The sequence below is a fragment of the Malaclemys terrapin genome, chromosome 3 (genome assembly GCF_027887155.1).
Source record: "Malaclemys terrapin pileata isolate rMalTer1 chromosome 3, rMalTer1.hap1, whole genome shotgun sequence".
In the NCBI taxonomy this organism is placed as follows: Eukaryota; Metazoa; Chordata; order Testudines; family Emydidae; genus Malaclemys; species Malaclemys terrapin.
Window position 1 is genome coordinate 125,385,272 of NC_071507.1, and position 21,518 is coordinate 125,406,789.

The 21,518-nt window shown below is 42.5% G+C and overlaps 1 protein-coding gene across 6 annotated transcripts in view; it reads left to right on the forward strand.

Annotated features, from left to right (window-relative positions):
- Positions 1-13,531, forward strand: part of WASF1 (WASP family member 1) — a 193,065-nt gene extending 179,534 nt beyond the window's left edge. For all 6 annotated transcript variants that reach the window (XM_054024387.1, XM_054024386.1, XM_054024385.1 and 3 more), the window contains 6 exons: positions 571-724; positions 2,296-2,413; positions 3,223-3,395; positions 5,725-5,904; positions 8,229-8,839; positions 12,656-13,531. In XM_054024387.1, coding sequence (XP_053880362.1) covers positions 571-724; positions 2,296-2,413; positions 3,223-3,395; positions 5,725-5,904; positions 8,229-8,839; positions 12,656-12,813 — 1,394 coding nt within the window. In that variant the 3' untranslated portion in view covers positions 12,814-13,531. The remainder of the gene's footprint in view (positions 1-570; positions 725-2,295; positions 2,414-3,222; positions 3,396-5,724; positions 5,905-8,228; positions 8,840-12,655) is intronic.
- The last annotated feature ends 7,987 nt before the right edge of the window (positions 13,532-21,518 follow it).

The window sequence follows — 21,518 nt, forward strand, 5'->3', positions numbered from 1 at the left end:
ATTGACTTCAGTGGAACATGCTTAAGTGCTTTGCTAAATTGTGTCTTCAGTGGGACTTCAGCAGCAGTGCTGCATATGCTAGGAGTGCAAATTTGTCCCTATTCCTGTTAAGGAGAGCTAAAAGGCAAGATGAGCCAGCTTTTTGTACTGTAGGATCATGAAATGGAGTGGGTTAACTTTAGCAGGGACCTCTGAAATCTAGAACCACGTTTTTGTGGCTGTGGTGGTCCAGCAGGGATAAAGTCAACTTGTCTGGGAAAACAGAATTCTGTTACCAACCTGAGTCCAAGTGAGCAAAAGTTTCCTGTGATAAGTCACTGATAATACAACAGAACATATATGTTTTCATGTTGTCTGACTATATCACTAAAAGCTATATGACATTATATTCCACTGTAAAACCAAGGTGCTAATATGACAAATAAATCATTATTAATAGTAATGCTTACCATTTATAAAATGCTTTACAAGTTCACAGTGATTTTCCAGCATTAATATAATGAATCAGATAGATGCAACCAAATCAAGTGTTGTTGGCCACTCTTTTTTTATTTTGATGTCTCCTTTCAGTGTCATTGCAGGATATTACAATGAGAAAAGCTTTCCGGAGTTCCACAATTCAAGATCAGCAGCTGTTTGACCGCAAGACTCTGCCTATTCCTTTGCAGGAGACTTATGACACTTGTGAACAACCTCCCCCACTCAATATACTCACCCCTTACAGGTAAGTGTGAAAAATCAGGAAAAAAAATCCCCCCAGTAACTTATAGCAGTATTCTGACACCCTTACTCATGTTGAGTAGTACCATAATCTTGGAGTAGTCCCATCCACAACAATGAAACTACTTGTGGAGTAAGGATGGCAAAATCTGGCCATCAACGTTAATACTACTGTGAATGTTATGCCCAGCTAACATTGGTAAGAAAAGCCATTCTAAAGCTCCATATTTGTTAAACACTGTTTGTACTGAAAGAGAGAAGTAAAGTTAAAGCTAAATTCCTTTTAAGATGTATTCTGTTTCTGCCAAGGAGTACTGTATAGAGTATACAGTCCTGTGACTTGAATCTTATATGGTGTGACCAATTTCACAATAGCATCTATGAGAAAAGGGAAAAACTCATTCCAAAAGGATTGTGCATTGTTGCCATGTTCAGTGGTTTCTGGCAGAGCACAGTCAAAACCACATTTCATTCTAAGACTTGATACAGCAAAATTAATCGGAAAGAAATTATTCTCTTCCTGTGACATTGACATTCAAGGTAAATTTGATGCCAAAGAGCACATAATAAAATGGAGGAGACATTGATTTTTAGTCCATTACAGGTTTCTATTTATTGGATAATAATAATAATAATAATATAACATGAGAGTTAGTAAGAAGCTAATTTAAAAAAAAAAACAGGTGATTACACTGTTGTGGTTAGTACAAAAAATGAGCTGAGGGTTTGTTGCTTTCCTAAAATTATGTTGAATGCCTATTTACATGAAAAACTGGTCCCTCAACTTGTACTTACTGTTTTGGGAGATAAATTAGAGTCACATTTTAAAACAATTTAGGGCGAGTGGATTCATTTATTCGGGACACGTGTTATCCCACAACTAGCATTAGAACTTATTTCTAAAATAAGGATCTGACTACAAGGAATGATGGGGGGGGGGAGAGAAGGTTTTAGAGGCACCAACATGAGAGTATTAGTACTGGAAATAACTAACTGAAATAATAAAAGGTGAGCATACAGAGGAAGAGAGAGATTAGAAAATATTGCTCCCACAGTGTTATCCTCAGAGGCAAGGTGTCTAGATTTTCCAGCATAAAGGTTTAATACAAAAAGCAGGAGAATTAGTCTATCATAGATTCCTAGCCTCAACAGAGCTGTTTGCAGATTTTATAAGCCAAAAGGGACCCCTAAAATGCTCTAGCAAACTACAACAGGAGAAAAAGTGACTTCATTGAGGTAGACTTTACCCTGTAAAATTCACATCTTTTCTTCTTTCAATTCTGTTTTTTGTGAGTCTCCAAATCAATCTGGCTATCCATGTTAGAGAGGCTTATTTATTTATCTTTAACATGTGTACTGATCTTTAGTATAATTTTAAATCTAATTATTATGCTTCAGGTAAACTTACGTGTTGTAGTAATTTTTTTGATAATGTACTTGAGGCAAAAACCCTGACTATTGTGTTTAAAAATGATGCTGCAGCTACCTGAATAAGCTGTCTTTACATTGCCTCAGCATTTAGTTCCATGTGCTACCAAATAAACAGTATGTTCTATCTTGATAAATTTACCTCAGAGATGACGGAAAAGAAGGTTTGAAGTTTTACACCAATCCTTCATATTTCTTTGATCTATGGAAAGAAAAGATGTTGCAGGACACCGAGGACAAGAGAAAGGAAAAGAGAAAGCAGAAGGTATTATGTTCCAAGCTAAATAGCTGTGGGTTAAGCTTGCTTGCACATATGATACTTCACTGGTTCTGCAATTTAAAAAGTTCAGTTCTTTACATAGACAAATAGTCTTTTCAAGCATATTGAAACTGGCTCAATGTCATTCAATCAGTTTTTCCTTGCCTTTTAAATAAGACACCATTAAAAGAGCCCAGGGTTTTAATGCTGTCTCATCATAGTTAACAGCAGGTTTACCAAATGCTATGAATTCCTCACAACAGTAAAAAAACTCTTACAAGAAATACAAGAAGAATCCAAGGAGGTCTCTGGAGTCTTCTTTTAAAATATGAATTCCCAGCAGTTTTATAGAGAAAGTTGCTTGGAACCTTTTTGAGAAATGTTTACTATAAATTAGCATTAATATGGTAGAAAGGGAACATTTTAATTGTAAAGAAAGGATAAAAAACTGAAGGGAAGAACTGCTACATGCTTATTTTTTGCCATTTATATCCTACATATTTCATAGCATAAATATGGTATTGTGTAGAATGCAAATGTGAGAGGCAGATTCAGAATCTCATTTAAGACATATTTCAAGCCAGATTAGATTTAGATTTTGAATTAATTTAATACCATCATTCAGTTATTCTTTAGCTAAGTATCTTATAAACTGAAGTGTCTCCCTCTATTACGCCTTCATTTCCTGTTCTGGTTTGAATAATTTTTTTTTCTTGCTCTAGAATCAAGATCTCTCTCTCTCGCTGTTTTGTAACTGATTTTAAAAGCATTCCTCTTTAAAAAGACTGTCGGTTTTGTTTGCATAACTCTTACAGCAGAAGAATCTAGATCGCCCTCATGAACCGGAAAAAGTGCCCAGGGCGCCTCATGACAGACGGCGAGAGTGGCAGAAGTTAGCCCAAGGTCCAGAGCTTGCTGAGGATGACGCTAATCTCTTACATAAGCACATTGAAGTTGCTAATGGCCCAGCCTCGCATTTTGACTCAAGGTTTCTTTTGTTTCTTTATTTTGAGACATTCATCTTACCCTTGGCTAAATATATTTATGATGTAAATGACTGTATATGTGGTGCAGTACTCAGAATGCAGTGGTGATAACAGAATTGCCTCTACCAAAAGAGAATTTTGAAGTTCTTTCACCCAGGTGTTTTAAATGGTTTATTATTATCTTGTCATTTTAAAGAATACTTTATCTCTGGAATTCATTGTTATGGGGGATGTGGAGGTGTGTGTCATTGTTACTCATGTATCAGTCTAATATCATTGGTGCAGGCTTGCACACAGATTTGTCACTGTATTTCAGTTCTGACCTACAACAACCCCTGTTATTCTAGTCTTCTGATTTATGTGAGCAGGAACTGCCAGTATTATGTGGTGGTTTTGTGATGTGAACAAATTATCCACTTGGATGAGATCACTGAACTTATTTACTCTTGATTAAATTTAGAATTTGATTGAAGTTTCTGCAAACCTTAACATGCTAAATTCTCTTTTCATAATATACTTTTGCAGGCGACTGACAATAGCATCTCAGGTAACATAGCTGTGGTGTTTGTGCAAAGCCAAAAGCATGTAACCAACTGAGGAACTGCACTAGGAAAGAGATGACACTCAAATAACCTTAATCTTGAAAATTAAAAAGAAATAGGGGTTTTGGAGGGGGTGCTTGTTTTTTGTCCAGCCTTTTAAATAAGACAATTTTTAAGATTATCTGGTAGCCCTATTAATAGTAGTTGCCCGCTGCAGACTGTAGGATCCAGGATGTTGTGCCTGAAATCAAGAATCTGCCTATTGAGAACTCTGACCTAGTAAAAACTCTACTTACAACGATGTAGAATGAAAAGTCAAAAATGGTTTCAAGTGTAATTTACAACTCGGGTTATGATGAAACCCTCCTTAAAGTGCAGCTCTTCTGTGGAAAAAAAAAAAAAAAAAAATATGTGTATTCCACTGTGTTAGCTCCCCATAATGAGAATATCACCCTCCCTGCCACACCCCTCATGCAGGTCTATGCCCGATTCCACAGCAAAGTGATTGCAGAACCACTTGAAAACTCAGAGCCCCAAGGATCAACAGTGACTATCTAATACTGTGCTTAATTATTACAGTCATGAGCACTATCCGGAAACCTTCAGTAGAACCACCAGCAGTTAGAAAGTGTTCTGCAAACACTTTTCCTCCGACTTCAGAGAAATTGTGATCTTTATCAACATTAATTAAACAGTTACATGTGTAAAAATTTCTTAATTGGTGTTGGATCAGATCTTTAAGACAAAAGCAGGGGTTGATTTTAACAGTAGATTGAAGTACACCTCTACCCCGATATAACGCGACCCGATATAACACAAATTCGGATATAACGCGGTAAAGCAGTGCTCCGGGGGGGCGGGGCTGCACACTCCAGAGGATCAAAGCAAGTTCGATATAACGCGGTTTCACCTATAATGCGGTAAGATTATTTGGCTCCTGAGGACAGCGTTATATCGAGGTAGAGGTGTATTTTAAGCTGTTGAATGAGTTATCTTCATTTTACTGCTACTACATTATAGTACACTTTAAGTTATCTTGTTGAAGTATATTAGCTTGCAACATTGTGTTTGTAAGATCAATTGAACTCTATTTTAAGTTGTGTGTCCACAAGACAGTCAAACACAGGAATGCCTTGATAAATGTTTTATAAAACCGTTAGAAGTACTACAATATATGATGTATTGCTATACAATTTAGGAAAGTAGTAAAATAATGTTTGTATATGAAAAGATTGTGAATCACAAACCACTACAGGCACATGACTGTTTCATACTGTAAACCTGTTTCTAACAACACTATTATATTTGTTTAATTCAGTAAAGTCTGAATAATAAACACTAACAGACACGTACTATAGGAATTGTATGGTTTACCAATGAAAAAACGTTTAACATTTGAATTGCAGTAGGGCAGAAAGGGAAAAGAAAAAAAGATTAAAAAACCACAGTTCGATTGGCATCTCTTGTACAGAAAGGGAATTTAATTCAGAGATCAAACTAAAGTATAATACAGTAGCTGAGCTGAGTAATGAATGATTTCTACTAATGCATGGGGGGAGGGATAGCTCAGTGGTTTGAGTATTGGCCTACTAAACCCAGTGTTGTGAGTTCAATCCTTGAGGGGGCCACTTAGGGATCTGGGGCAAAATCAGTACTTGGTCCTGCTAGTGAAGGCAGGGGGCTGGGCTCGATGACCTTTCAAGGTCCCTTCCAGTTCTAGGGGATAGGATATGGCTGTGATCATCAGCAAGACAGTTTTAAGTGGAAAATTTCCTTTCTTTTGTCTTAGACCTCAGCCATATGTGGATCATATGGATGGATCCTACTCCCTTTCTGCATTACCCTATAGTCAGATGACTGAACTTCTGAGCAGAGCTGAGGAGCGAGTGTTGGTCAGACCACATGAGCCACCACCCCCTCCACCAATGCATGGTGCAGGAGATGTGAAACCTATACCTCCTTGTATTAGGTAAGGAGTCAAGTTTGGAGTCAACAATAAACTGATGTACATCTCTGAAAAAGGTCCAGATACGCAACACTTTGCTTTGAAGAAGCAAGCAGTATCATCATTGTACTTGATTTCAGCACAGAGAGCAACATAGACCCGAGGTTCTCAGACTGGGTGGAGGGCTGGCCTGGGCGGGGTGTGTCCAATGTATTCTAGGGGACATGAGAAGCTTTGGGGGGGGGGGGGGGAAACGTACTGCGCATATTTTACCCCCAGCAACAAATAACTAGCAAATCTGATTCCTCCAGTTGTATCAGGTTCTCAGATGGCACTGTGCATTTTGACAGATTTCTGTTAAGCTTGCATAGCATTGTACAAAGTTGTTCGTTACTATCTGTATGTTATTCCATTTGCTACAACACAGTCTGCACATTTAATTGTAAGTTTCGACCACAGTCACGTTTTGCTCTTGCTCTTATAACAATGGATCATTGGCTCTATTTGAATCAATGGCTTACTGGTTTTAGCATTTAGTCAGAGTTGCACGTTTTTTTTTTTTAAATCAGCATATGTACTTGTGTGGTGAGGAGGGGGTGTAAACTACAGACACAAAGAGCGGGGGTGGGATGAAATAAGTTTGAAAACCATTGACAGACAATAGTCTACAAAATAGATTAAATTATAGACATTTCTCTCTGTTTATTTTTTTTCTTCTTTATGTCTTTCTAATACCGGATGGAATATTGGGATATAATCTAAACCAGGGGTAGGCAACCTACGGCACACGTGCCAAAGACGGCATGCGAGCTGATTTTCAGTGGCACTCACAATTATGCTTTTTAAAGATTTTAAAAACCTTTACATACAAAAATAGTTTAGTTATATATTATAGACTTATAGAAAGAGACCTTCTAAAACATTACAATGTATGACTGGCACGCGAAACCTTAAATCAGAGTGAATAAACGAAGACTTGGCACACCACTTCTGAAAGGTTGCCGACTCCTGATCTAAACCAATCACCCTGACAGTATTTTTCCACGTAACTTCATATCCAAGCAAAGTCATACTTTATGGATTAGATTTGTATAGGGTTCCCCTTATCTTTATCTGGAATATACAAGAGTAGATCTAGATTATGTTGTTACATCAGCAAAATAGTTTCATCTCTATCCAAATGAAAGTATTTCACTATCCAAGGAACATGCACAGAAATATACCTCTTTTATTGGGTTAACATTTGTAATGAGTGTTACATTTTCCTACCTGAGTATTCTGATTGAGAAATTCCTCTAGCAGCTTATACTTAAACATTTACAGTCATCTCTTGTCTGAGGACTGAAAAGGTCACTGAACTAGACAGTGTCTTATGTGTAGATATACTCCTCTGTAGCTATGCATGACTGATCTTGTATGGTACCACTGGACCTATCAATGAACTTAAACCCATATCTCAGTTTCAAAGTAATTTTATTAATCATTCCGTAAAAATAGTCCCTTTAGAATAGGGCTTTCAAACAAATAAAAAAAATGGTGATTAATTGATTTATTGCAGTTATTTTTTTAAATCTCACACAGTTTTAGTTGTACTGTTAATACATTTATTTAAATATTTTTGGATTTTTCTATATTTTCAAATATATTGATTTCAATTATAACAGAATACAAAGTGTACAATGCTTATATTATTTTTATTACAAATATTTGCACTGTAAAAATGATAAACATTCTGATGACATGTTCAGTTTCACCATCTGAGCCAGATACCACCAACAGAAGGTGGTTCCGGTTCTGTAGTTTCTGCACGTTCCACACCTTGTCTCACTCAGATTTTGGAAGGCACTTCAGGTTCTTAAATCTTGGGTCGAGTGCTGTAGCTATCTTTAGAAATCTCACATTGGTACCTTCTTTGCATTTTGTCAAATCTGCAGTGAAATCAAGACTGCCACATTCTATGAGCTTGTCCTCATACTTCGAATAAATCTCTGGATTTACTACTATGTGTAGGGAAAATCTTTCTTACTGTAGGAAATATGAAATATACTCAGGTATTTGCCTGAGTACATGTATAGGTTAGCAAGAAAAAGGCTGATTATGTTCTACTCAAACAATAAAAAAAACTAGACTGTGCCTTTAGATTGGGTAAATTTGATTTCGTGGGGATCTACAGTATCCATGCAGTTGTCACATCAGTACATTTAGCTTTATTTATAACCCTAATTACTGATCTTTATATATATATATATATATATATATTTTTGCTTGTTAATATTTAAATTTAATTATATTAGCCAGTTTTTCCACTTTGTGGTTTTAATAACTTGCCCTACTATTCTATATTTCAGTTCCACCACAGGTTTGATAGAAAATCGTCCTCAGTCACCAGCAACAGGCAGGACACCAGTGTTTGTGAGCCCCACACCCCCTCCTCCTCCTCCTCCTCTTCCATCTGCTTTGTCAACTTCTTCACTGAGAGCCGCAATGACTTCCACCCCTCCCCCACCCATACCTCCACCACCACCACCTCCAGCAGCTGTTTTGCAAGCACCAGCAGTGCCACCTCCACCAGCTCCTCTCCAGATTGCTCCTGGAGTTCTTCATCCAGCTCCTCCTCCAATTGCACCACCTCTAGCACAGCCCTCTCCTCCAGTCACTAGAGCTGCCCAAGTATGTGAAACTGTACCAGTTCAGCCAGTTCCACAAGTTGAAGTGCAAGGACTTCCTCCTCCCCCCCCACCTCCTCCATTGCCTCCCCCTGGCATTCGACCCTCGTCTCCTGTCTCAGTTGCCACCCTCTCTCACCCTCCCACAACCATTGTTCCTGGCCCTCATGCTCCACTGATGCCTCCATCTCCACCATCCCAAGTGATTCCTGCTCCTGAACCCAAACGCCACCCATCAACTCTACCTGTAATCAGCGATGCCAGAAGCGTTCTGCTGGAAGCAATACGAAAAGGTAATGTTTGGCCACTAAAAGAACAACAGAAGTTGGTCTCAGCAATTTAATAAAACAAATTTATTTTTAACAGATGGAATAATTTACACCTCTGGAAAAAAAGATTTGACAAGAGTATCTTAAATCTGGTGCTGCTTTGTATTCTGTACAATATGCAGCTTGCCAAGTAGACAAATTTTGTTCAACTCATAATTGCACCTATCAGGAGTGTAGTTTAGAATGCAAAAACCAGTTCTCCATAAAAGTTAGCTAAGGAAATGTACATGTTTCTAGATGATCGATAGAGATTATCTTTTAATTTCTAATTATCTGAAGAGTGTCTCTTGATACATTTGTTCCAAATTGTATGGAAAGCAAAAATGTTGTCAAGAATATTTTTCACAAAAGCTGTTCGCTAAGAGCAGAGCAGACCGATTGGCATTTGATCCTGTTTTTATGTAAGCATCTCTCACACACATCACTGCAGTGCAATAACAATGTAAGGACAATATTCAACAGGGTTTTTTTTAAAAAGATTAAATCAGTAAGGGTTTTGTTTTGTAACCCTGAGCTGTCTAGTGGAAGAGTGGGTCCCAGAACCCTCTTGCCAATATAAGGCAGGAGAGCACAAGGGATGGGGGAACCTTCTGGAGCAGCACCTTACTGATGCTCTCCTATCTTGCAGATGCTTCATATCACAACATGTGCACTGGTGGTCTAACTATGAACCCTTAGGACTGTGGGATGCTGGTGCATGGTTATAGGGTCTCTTCTAGTACTGCCCTGAACCAGGGATGAAAGCGGGCCGGTACTGTGTACCGGTAAGAACCCCCACCGGCTCACACCCAGCCCATATTAAAGCACTGCCACGGCTCTGCTTTAATGTCCCTACCCCTTTTGCCTCCCCTGTTGGCGGTCCGTACCAGCAGGGTCAACGATGGGGGGGGGGAGAAGGGCAGCAATGTTAAAATATGCTCCTTTGCTGCGGCAGCGCTTTAAGGATCCTCAAAGCACTGCCACGGCAAAGGACCGTCCGCTGCCCCTTGCCCCTGTCAGTGGCCCTGCTGGTAGGGTTCCTACTGCCAGGGCCGCCAACAGGGCAACAAAAATGATTAGGGGGTCTGGAGCACATGACTTATGAGGAGAGGCTGAGGGAACTGGGATTGTTTAGTCTCCAGAAGAGAAGAATGAGGGGGGATTTGATAGCAGCCTTCAACTACCTGAAGGGGAGTTCCAAAGAGGATGGAGCTCGGCTGTTCTCAGTGGTGGCAGATGACAGAACAAGGAGCAATGGTCTCAAGTTGCGGTGGGGGAGGTCCAGGTTGGATATCAGGAAAAACTATTTCACTAGGAGGGTGGTGAAACACTGGAATGCGTTACCTAGGGAGGTGGTGGAGTCTCCTTCCTTGGAGGTTTTTAAGGCCCGGCTTGACAAAGCCCTGGCTGGGATGATTTAGCTGGGAATTGGTCCTGCTTTGAGCAGGGGGTTGGACTAGATGACCTCTTGAGGTCCCTTCCAACTCTGATATTCTATGATTCTATGATTCTAGGGGAGGTAAAAGGGGCAGGAACATTAAAGTGCTGCTGCTACAAAGGACCCTGCAGTGCGTTAATGTTCCTGCCCCTTTTGCCTCCCTCTCCCCAACCCCTCGGCCGCTGACGGGCGGGGGGGGAAGGGAAGGGAGCAGCTGCCCTGGCTCCCGGCGATTTAAAAGGGCCCAGGGCTCCGGACGCTGCTACAGCAGCGTCTGGAGCCCCAGGCCCTTTAAATCAACACGGGAGCCCTGGGCGGCACAGGCCAGGCAGTCTGGAAGGGCGGCTGGGGGATGCTCACCCCCCGCAGCCCCGCCACTTCCGCCCGAGACGCCGCCCCGGCCCTGTACCGGTAAGCGTCCTAAGTTACTTTCACCCCTGCCCTGAACACTAGTTGGAATCCTTCTCCAGTGTTTTTAGGTACACTGGGAGAGGCTTCCCTGCATCCTCTTCAACATACAAAGCAGAATTTGTACTTAGAGATATAACATGGTTTACAATAAGCAAGTGTTTTCTAGTGATTAGAGCAGAGAAGTGAGAGAGGAGAGACTCCTGGGTTATAGTCCCTGCTGCAAATCATGTTACTTAGGGAAAGTCACTTGTCTTAACCTCTTTATACCTCACTTTACTCAACCAACAGGACCCTGAACAGTATAAATCAAAGGGTTCTGAAGGAACTTCAGAATGAAGTAATTGAAGTGCTTTAAAACAAATGCAATCTTTCTGTGAAGTAAGCCACTATACCAGAGAACTGGATGGTAACAAGTGATAAATATATCTGTACAAAAACTGGTAGGGATGATCCTGGGAATCAGACTAGTTAGCTTTGCTCTAGTACCAGTAAATGGATTGAAGTGACAACTAAAAACATAGGTATAGAACACCTACATCTAATAACTAGCATGAATTCTTTAAAAGGAAATCATTCCTCCTCTCTAGTCTGTTAGAATTATTTGAGCATGTCAGCAAAAAAAGCATATAAGGAGAGCACACTGGAATAATTCATTTGAGTTTCTAAAAGCTTTTGACAAAATCCTACAGAAGACACTATTAAGGAAACTAAGTAATCCTGGGGGTGACAAGTAGAGTAGAGTCACAGATTAAAACCTGGCTAGGAAACAGGAAATGGAGTAAAAACAGATTTTTAAACTTTCACCCTGTTGAAGACTGACTGAGTGTTCAAAGGCTCCCTACTGGAATCTTTGTTTAATATTGTGGAGGCACCGGCCAGCACTCCATCGTTAAGGATGAGTTCCATTTTGCGCTTAAAGCAGGGATTCAGCCTCCCCACACTAACATTTACACTGCGTATAGAATGAATTTTCTGAAATTAATCAGTTGATGAGTTTGCATTAAAATCAAATTTCAAATGAGTTGTGTACGACATAACATTTGTCAGTCTTTTCTTGTCCCAAATGATTTTAACAATAGACTTGCAAACTCTTCAAATTTCTTTAGTTAAAATATATTGTGCATATACTATATACTTGGAAACAAACAATTAGGTTGTAATTAAGTGAAGTTATTAATGATTGTTATAATTATATAAGTTACAGTCCGCATCTGCTCACCGGTTCAGGTGACTTAAATGAGCTTTTGTGACATTAGAAGTAACTCTACGAATCACCACCCTTTCTCTAGCTATTTTGCATGCAAAAATTCTGTTGATTGTAAGGACTCAGTGGCATGAGGAAAACTGGACATGTGTGCCAAGAATTCTAATGGGTAGGAAGTTACTTTTAAAGGGTCCATGGCCACATGCTACCTTGGACATCAGGGTTTGAAAGGCCTCCCATGGCACTGCTGCCTCAACTGCACTGCACAACAGACAGAGGCGATGCTTCAAGGGGGCACGCAGGGTCAATTGCCCTCTTCCTTTCCCCCCCCCTCCACCCCAGCAGCCAACCAGGTGGGAAGCAGAAGGGGTGGGGTCAGAGCTACTTCTGGCTGTGCTGGGATATTGCCCAGTGCAACACAGCAACTGTCTGGGAGAGTGCCTGGCTGTAGCAACGGCAGGCTGCCCCCTGCCCAGGCTGGGCTTCCCAGGACCGTGGCTGAGTGAGCCAGAGCCCCCCCTGCTCCCTGGCATGCTCGGAGTTGGCCCCTGTCCACGGAAGCCGCTGCCGCCCCTCCCCAGCCAGCTCTCCCCCAGGGAAGGAGCAATGACCCGGAGTGGCTCGGGCCTGCTCCCTGCCCATCCTTGGCTGCCAGGGATGGCAGCCAAAGGTGCCGGAGGTGGGAGCCAGCACAGCGTATTATTATGCATGAGAACAAAGAATGATTATTCTGATGTTTGTGATTTAGGTATTCAGCTACGCAAAGTCGAAGAGCAGCGTGAACAAGAAGCTAAACATGAGCGCATTGAGAATGATGTTGCCACTATATTGTCTCGCCGCATTGCTGTGGAATACAGTGATTCAGAAGATGATTCAGAGTTTGATGAAGTGGATTGGTTGGAGTAAAATAGATACATTGATATACACTGAATGCTAATGTCCATTGTGGTGATTGTTCTTTGAAAACATTTGATGGTCATTTCTAGTGGTTTTTGTATTTTTTTTCTTTACACTACACATCATTAATCCATGTTTTTCTACTTTTCCGTTTACAAGAAAACTACTAGCACATCTTTGAAACTAAATGTTTTACAGTGGCATTTCTTTTCTTTTCTTGAAATAACATATTTTGTTCCAATAGACCACTAAGTATTAAGCATGGGCAGCTGTTGGTAGAGTAGCAGTTTCACTATTTTGGCATATCTTAACTGTGCACTTTGTGAATTTTAAGTTAATGAAGGTAACTGAGATTGAAATTCCGAGGGCAGCTGTATGTACTAATGAGCCTTATTCCATTTTTGATAAATGTTTTTAAAAACCTAGCTATCAAAATATACATCTGTACACTACAAAGGTACATATAGTTAGCAGCACTGAACACTATGAAAGGAAAAAGATCTTTGGGGGCTTTTAATATTTTATTGTTGTTTTTTAAATAATTATGGCCTTATTTGAATGTTTAGAGGTTCCCCCTCCCTCCCAGGTACATATCGTGTGGTACTATTTTGCCTGCATACAAAAGTTTAAATTTTTTCTGTGTGAAATCTTCTGACTTAAACATGCTGTGTAACTTATGTAACTGTTAAAAATAACAGTTTGGTTTAATAAATGGTAAATGTTCTTAGCTGTTGCTTTTTTAATATAGTCATCCGTTTTCTGGCATTACTTAGGAGCTGAAGGGCAAGATTTTCAAAAGTGTCTAAATCACTTCTTAAAGTCTAAAAGACTACTTAAGCTTTTAATTAACTTGGGTTAAATTTTCAAAAATACCTATGGTACATATTGGGGAGGAGGGGGGGGACCAATAATCAGAACAAATATGTTCGTTGAGGGAGAAACCTGTGAAACAACACTGAAAGAGAACTAGATGATACTGCAAAATCATGTCTCATGCGGTCTAATTTATACTGCATGTCAGCCACATCTATATACACAAAAAGCCAATGCAATTTTGGACTCAATTCAGAGTTCTTCAAGTAGATGCAACCATGTATTCCACTTAGGTGTGTGCACGCCCAATGCACCGGACCCAGGGACTTTTGCCTCATAATACCCATAGAGGGGCAGCGCTCACATCTCATTGCCATATCCCCTGGCTATATAAGGCAGTGCTGCCCAGACCCCCCCTCAGTTCCATCTTACCACCAGTGGCTGGAGTCGGAGCTCTGTATGGTTTGTGTTCTTGCAACCTCTTTATTTCGTAGTGACTTTTTATAGTTTATATATAGTTAATTAGTACCCTTAGTATAGTGTGTTAGATTTTGTTTATTTCCCTGGTGATGCCCTCACCGTTGTGTGGGGGAGCATTCCCCACACTCAATGCTTGCTGTGCTTAGGCAAAGCCCACTTCAAGGAGCAGTGTTCAATTTGCAAATCATGCATGAAATGGTCTCAGGTTGCAAGAGATCTTTGTCTAAAGCAGCATCTGCTTGAACAGGCCAGGCAGCCTGCTTCAGCACCAAGGCCTACACTGGATTGGAGGTCACCCTCAGGTTCTGAGGGTGCTGCCACTTCACATCCTCCAACTGGTACCTCTCTGAAGAGATTGAGAAGTTGCTGCCCATCGAGTGTGGCAAGGAAAAGGTCACATAAGACTGATCATGGCCACTCCAAGTCACATGGGGACTTGTCTGCCTCCACCAGAAAGATCACAGACTGGCGTAGTGTGAATGCCGGTGCACAGGAGTAGGTCCCTTCAAACACTACCATGCTAGGAAGTCAGAGACTCTATACCATTGACTCTGGTTCTGGAACTGGGGCATCCATTGAGTCTAGTACTGATGAGCGCAATACTGGCACCAGTTGCTTTTGTGCTGGTGGCATATCAGGCAGCAATGGACCTTCTCTGCCTTTCTGTCCCAATCTCCCTTGGTCCAGGGCTGCATTGTTTATAGCTCCATTGGCTGGGCAAGCCCCTGAACCTGTGGGGCCATCAGCACCAAATCCTGATGTTTCCCTTCCACATTCAGTGAAAGCGGGGCTGAGCTGGGCCAAAGTCCTTCCTCAGCACCTGGAACCTCTTCAGCACCCCTACTGTTGGTGTTGCCCACTTTAGGGGTTCAACACTACTTGCACCACCGGAAACAGCAGAGGCATACTCAGTTCGCGGTACCATTTCCACCATTGGTGCCAGTTCCTTCTTCATTTTGGGCTCCAGATGAATCAGACCAGTTGCTCGCACCCTCAGGGCTGGCTCCATCTTTATCCCCTGAAACCCAGGACTCCTCGACATCCAGGTAGGGATCTTCCTCCTGTTCTCCATTGCCTGACCCACATCAGGGGCTGCTCCTAGAGCACAAGGGGTACCAGAATTGACACTTGTCATGGGACCCCCCCTCTGTTGCAGAGGTCCCACTCCCTCAAGTCATTCTAAGCCCACCGAGCAGGCCTGTGGCAGTGACTGTTGATTCACCGCAGGCCCAGACACTGTGAATCTTCCCCTCATGGAGCCTTCACAGTCATTCCATCAGTCCTGGAAAAGGACCCAGTTCTGGAACAGTTAACTTCTAAGTCTTTGTCCCCAGACAATTCTGCAGTGTCTGGCTCTTCCTCTTCTTCAGTACCAGAGGATTTCAAGGCATACTAGGACTTTTGTGGCATGTGACTGCTTCCCTGGGTATTCAAGTGGAGTTCCTGCAAGAGAATATCCATAAGTTGTTGGATATCCTGCAGCCATTTGCCTTGGGAGCGGCCCTTCTTATTAATCATGCTCTCCTTGAGCCTGCTAAGGTTCTCTGAAGCATGCTGGCTTCGGTACCACCTACTGTGAAGCACATGGAGAAATGCCACTTTGTGTTGGTGCAGGGATTTGAGTGTTGTTACTCACATCCAGCCCCAAACTCCCTGGTCGTAACTGTAGTCAGCGATACAGCCCAGTAGGGCAGAGTTGAGGATAAGGACTCTAAATGGATGGACTTTAAGGGTAGGAAGATTTACACCTCCTCTTCCCTTCCTAACAGATGGGCATTGCTAACCTACAGGCGTTGCTGTCCAAATACAACTTCATGAACTGGACAGCTCTAAGTTTGTGGACCAGCTGCCCAAAGCCTCAAGGGAGGAATTTCGGGCATTTGTTATCGAAGGCTGCTTGGTAGCTAAGAATTTGTTGCAGTGTGTGCTGTACATTGTGGATTCCTCAGCCAGCCAGAATCTTGGCCTTGGCGGTGACCATAAGAAGGGCTTCCTGGCTGCAGAATTCAGGCATTGCTCCCAATGTACAACAGGCCATGCAGGATTTGCCTTTTGACAGCCGATTCCTTTTCTCAGACAAGATGAATGAGACTTTTCACTCCTTCAAGGACTGTAGGGCTATCCTACAGTCCTTGGGGGTACATATGTCGGCAGTGCAGAGGTGCCACTACAGTGGTCAGCAGCAGCAGCAGTATCATCCGCAGTGCACATTTTGGGCAGCTTCTCTCTCCCACAAGACAGTGGGACTACTCCAGAAAGGGGCATAGGTCCCAGAGGAGGCGGCGGCGGCATTTGGGTCCGGGGTCTGGCCAGCTGCCACCTCTTCCCTGGCACTCCTCAAGTACCTAGTTTGACTCCTTGGTCCGAAGCAGTGTTCCAGTCATCACTCCATTCTCCCCATCCCTTCCATTTGGGGACAGGCTGGCTCACTTTTACAATGCTTGGGACTCAATCACTGCCGACAATTGGGTCCTAAGCATTGTCAAATAGGGCCATCCAGTTCCCGTCCATTCCTCCCTGTGCCTCTTCAGGGACCTCTCTCACAAAATACTGCACCTCAAGCAGGTCCACTCTCTACTGGCTTTGGGTATGGTGGAGGCGGTTCCACTGGTACAGTGGGGTCAGGGCTTCTATTCCCGTTACTTTCTGCTGCCCAAAGCCAAGGAAGGGGTAAGACCCATTCTCAATCTCCATGACCTAAACAAATCTATCAGATATATGAATTTCTGCATGGTCATTCTATTGCCTGTCTTCCCCATGTTGTCTCAGGATGACTGGTTTGCTGCTCAGGACCTTCAGGATGCCCACTTTCACATGGCAATTTTGTCAAGCCACAGAAAATTCTTTCGGTTTGTCATAGCAGAGTGCCACTTTCAGTATATTCTGCTTCCCTTCAGTCTCTCTTCTGCCCCTGGGTTTTTACCAAATGCATAGTCATGGTGACAGCATACCTCAGAAAGGAAGGAATCCACATCTTCTCATACCTGGATGACTCGCTACTGAGGGGAAGGGGAAGTTCTCTCTCATACTGACAGTACGCTGAACTTGTTTGACCAGTTGGATCTGATCTTAAACACCAGAAAATCAACTTTGGTTCCCACTCAAAATAATCGAGTTCATTGGGGTGTTAATAGACTCTACGAGTTCAAGAGCATTTTTGTTCACTGTTTTCAGGTGATTTGTTACCTTTGCCTCAGTCTGCCTCAGCCTTCCACAATAGCTCAGATGTACCTGAGGCTCTTTAGCCATGTCCACTTGCACCCAGGTGGTCCAGTTTGCAAGTTTGTCTCTTTACCCCTTCAAACATGGCTCGGGACAGTTTATTATCTGACTTAACTCCTTGGACAGATTGGTCTGTCTCCTTCCACTGGTCCTGGAAACCTTGCAGTGGTGGATGCTTCCAAAGAATGTTTGTCTGGCATTCCCTTTGTCTGGCCCTTACCAGCCAGTTCTGTTGTCACCAATACCTCTCTCCCTGGGGAACACATCTGGGGTCATTGAAAGTTCAAGCTCTGTAGCCGGAGCAGGAGTCCTCACTGAATATCAATGTGCTGGAGTTTCAGGCCATCTATAATTCCTTTCATTCTTTTCTGGACTATATGAGGGGCTCAGTGGTTCACATACTTATCTACATTACCACCTCAGTGTATTATGTGACCATGCAAGGGGAAAGCACACTCCAGAGAGCTCTGCCAAGAGGCAGTCAAGTTGTGGCAATTCTGCATTGAGGAGAGTATCGCTCCAATAGTTGACCACTTGCCCGGGATCTAGAATAATCTCATGCAGGAATTTTTCTCTGAACCTCGAGTGTCCTCTGGGTCATCTTTGTGGTTTGGGGCATTCCGATGATTGACCTGTTTGCCACGAGGGACAACAGGAAATGGCATCTGTTCCACTCTTGAGGGGGCTTCAGTCCAGGGTCCCTGTCTGATGCTTTCCATCTCATTGGGCAGTCAACTCTCCTGTACGCTTTCCCCCGATTTTAGTCATCCCACAGGTCATCCTCAAGCTGAAGACAGATTGGGTCAAGCTCATTCTCATTGTCCCAATGTGGCCGAGGCAGTGCTAGTTACCTGACCTCCTCGCACGGTCAGTTCAGCCTCCCATTCCCCTTCCTCTCCATCCCAATGTACTCTCAAAAGAATCACGGTCGCACCTTGCATGCCGCACTCAGCACCCTGCATCTCACAGGATGGCTGCTTCGTGACTAAATGAGGAGGAAGAGGGGTGCTCAGTGGCAGTTCAATAGGTCCTACTCAACTGTAGAAAGCCCTCTACCAGAATGGCCTATTTGGCAAAATGGAAGTGGTTTTCGATGTATTCATTGACCTGCAGAATTCAACCGATGCTGGCTTCCAAGCTGCCCTGAATAGAGTACCTGCTGCACCTTCGGTTGTCAGGACTTGTGCTTAGTTCATTGAGAGTCATCTGGCAGCGACATCAATATTTCATCCCCCCAGTCAGGGAAGATCAGTTTTCTCCAGGACCATGGTAGGAAGATTCTTAAAAGGGCTACTTTGTCTCTTCATCATCTTGTCCAAGAGCTGGTTCCTCTGTGGGACCTTAACATGGTCCTAGCAGCTTTAATGGGACCTCCATCGGAGCCCCTGACATTTTGTCCCTTTTCATTTTTGTTGCAAAAAACTGTGTTCCTGGTAGCAACATCCACTAGGGGAGTCTGAGTTGCAGAGCATCCTTATACACCATTCTCTAAGGATGAAGTGACTTTATGAAACCACTGTGGACAAAAATTTGAGGTGTGGTTCTAGTTTCATTTGACCCAGGCAGTATATTTACCTGTGTTCTTTCCTAAGTCACATTAATCTCTGGAGGAGCAGCATCTCCATACATTAGACATCAGGCGATTTCTGGCCTTCTGTCTGGACAGGACTAAAGTGTTTCATGCTTCACCTCGCCTATTTGTGTCATACGCAGATTGTGTGAAGGGCCAAGCGGTCTCTTCACAGACGATCTCTAGATGGATAATGTCCTGTATCAACATATGAAATAACTTTGTCTATGCCTCCTCAGCAGATGTAAGCTCATTCTACGAAAGCACAAGCAACATCAGTAGTGTTCCTCAGTGACGTCTCAATAATGGACATTTGCAGGGCTGCTACATGGTTGTCCATATGCCATTACTGCATCTTTCAGTGTGGATGCAAGTTTTGATAGGGTCGTCCAATGCATGGCTGCATCTACTCAAAGAAGAAGAAATGGTTACTTACTGGAAATGTGGTTCTTTGAGATGTAATGCAGACATGCATTGGATGACCCACCCTCCATCCCCTCTGCATCAGAGTCTAGTCTCTGGGCATTCAGTGTGAAGGAACTGAGGGGAGTTGGGGCAGCGCTGCCTCAGATGGCCAGGGGAGGGACTATGCCCCGAGGTGCAGTCGCTCCCCTTTACAGGTATTGCAAGATAAAATGATCCAGTGCCGGTGTGCTGGGCATGCACACACCTAAGTGGAATACACGTCTGCATCACATCTTGAAGAACAACAGTAAGTAACTGTTTCTTATGTTAGGGGGGGGGGGAGGGGAGGGATAGCTCAGTGGGTTGAGCATTGGCCTGCTAAACCCAGGGTTGTGAGTTCAATCCTTGAGGGGGCCATTTAGGGAACTGGGGTAAAAATCTGTCTGGGAATTGGTCCCCCTTTGAGCAGGGGGTTGGACTAGATTAGATCAGTGGTCTCCAAACTTTTTTGATGGCACACCCCATCAGTAAAAAAAATTTTGAGCATGCACCCCCTGCTGTGCCAAAGCAAAAAAAAAAAAAAAAAAAAAAAAGAGAGGTATAGTTCCTCTTTAGGTGGGAGTGAATTCATATCTGGAATATGGTGTTCTTTTCTAACTATATATCCTTACAGTATAGCTTAATCATTGTCAGAGAAAAGGGATGGAAAAGGTATTGGTAAGCTCCATGGTATAAATATTGGATACATTTTTAACCTCTATTAATATATCTTGTTGACATGCCACTATGTGAAGAAGGCTCAGTGATCACAGAGCACACTATCACCCCACAGCTAGATGGCAGGGATAGTTTACAGTGCTGAAAGGACTTCTGAATTCCTCAGGACCAGACTGTAGTACACATGGTTGCATCCACCCCACAGTTAAGAGCCGGAGTTCCGCACTTAATTTCTCCAGGAATCTAAACTTAATGCAAATATCCTGGAAAGGAGGGCAGTCCTCGATGCACATCCTGTACTGTGGAATCCCATAACATGGGTCTGATTCAAATGGACAAGCAGACATCCTGTATTCCACATGAAGAAGGAACTCACTGTTGTCTGTGACAGAACTGGGTTGCCATTTATATGACATGGAAGGAGAGCATACGTGTAGACAGACAACAAAAAGGATAATACATTTCGACCAGTGCCTGCTGAATCAAGGGGTAGTGGATTGAGTATTGAATAGGACACATTTCTTTTCCACACCTCTCAATACCAAAATTCTCTATAGAATAGCCAACTAACTACAGAGAAATCATTTAAAAAAAATTAGGGAGCCAGTGTCAGTAAATTTGGGATACTCAGTGCTGAAAGAGGTTCTGTATTGCCAACTGGTCCTGTGTGATTAAACCATGAGACTTGAATCCACTCATTATTATTTTGTAAAATAACAAAAACTACATACACTTGTCTTGCAAAGCTCACATACAGGAATAATTTAGAGGCCGCTTTCAGATGCTAGCATGAAGCTGACAGTGTGTGCCTTGAATGGCAGGCTCCCTGAGGAATAAGAAATGCAGTCAGATATGATCCTCATGGACATATCTTAATTTGTCTCCCTGTTTCCATTCGGCTTCAGTTACCTTTCCTGAGAGAAGTACAAAAGAAAATTTCCAGGGCTGAGTTTTGCAGATCACATTTATTAGTACACTCTGAGGAAAAATATTTGTAAAACTGCTACAGACAAACCCTAAAGGGGGGGGAAATGGGAGCAGTGTTATGAAAAGCAGTAGCACCAGCTACCATGTGAGTACGGGCCATGTTTAGGCCTGGAATAAGGAGGCCCAACTCCTCCTGAAGTCAATATTTCAGGTCTGAATTTGGACCCGACCATCTCAGTAAAAGAACCCAAAAAAATTCAGTCCAACACTGAAGAAATCAATAGGGGAAATTAAAGCAGGTTCAGATACAACAACTGCTCTGTCTGTAATTTATAGATTGAGTAAGATAGCTGAGCCTTAACAGTTTGCTTAGCGAGTCTCTGAAACTGCTCTCTTAAGGGAAGAATAATATGTATCAGCTGTCCCAGATATACAAGAGGAAACTGAGTTTTAAAAGATGTGGAGAAGCCCAAATCCTGATTTCCCTGATGTGGATATCTCAATAGTAAGGCTGGACCCTGCCAAGACCTTACCAGAGCAAAGATGATAGAGGAGATAGAAAATTTTTACTGATCTGTAT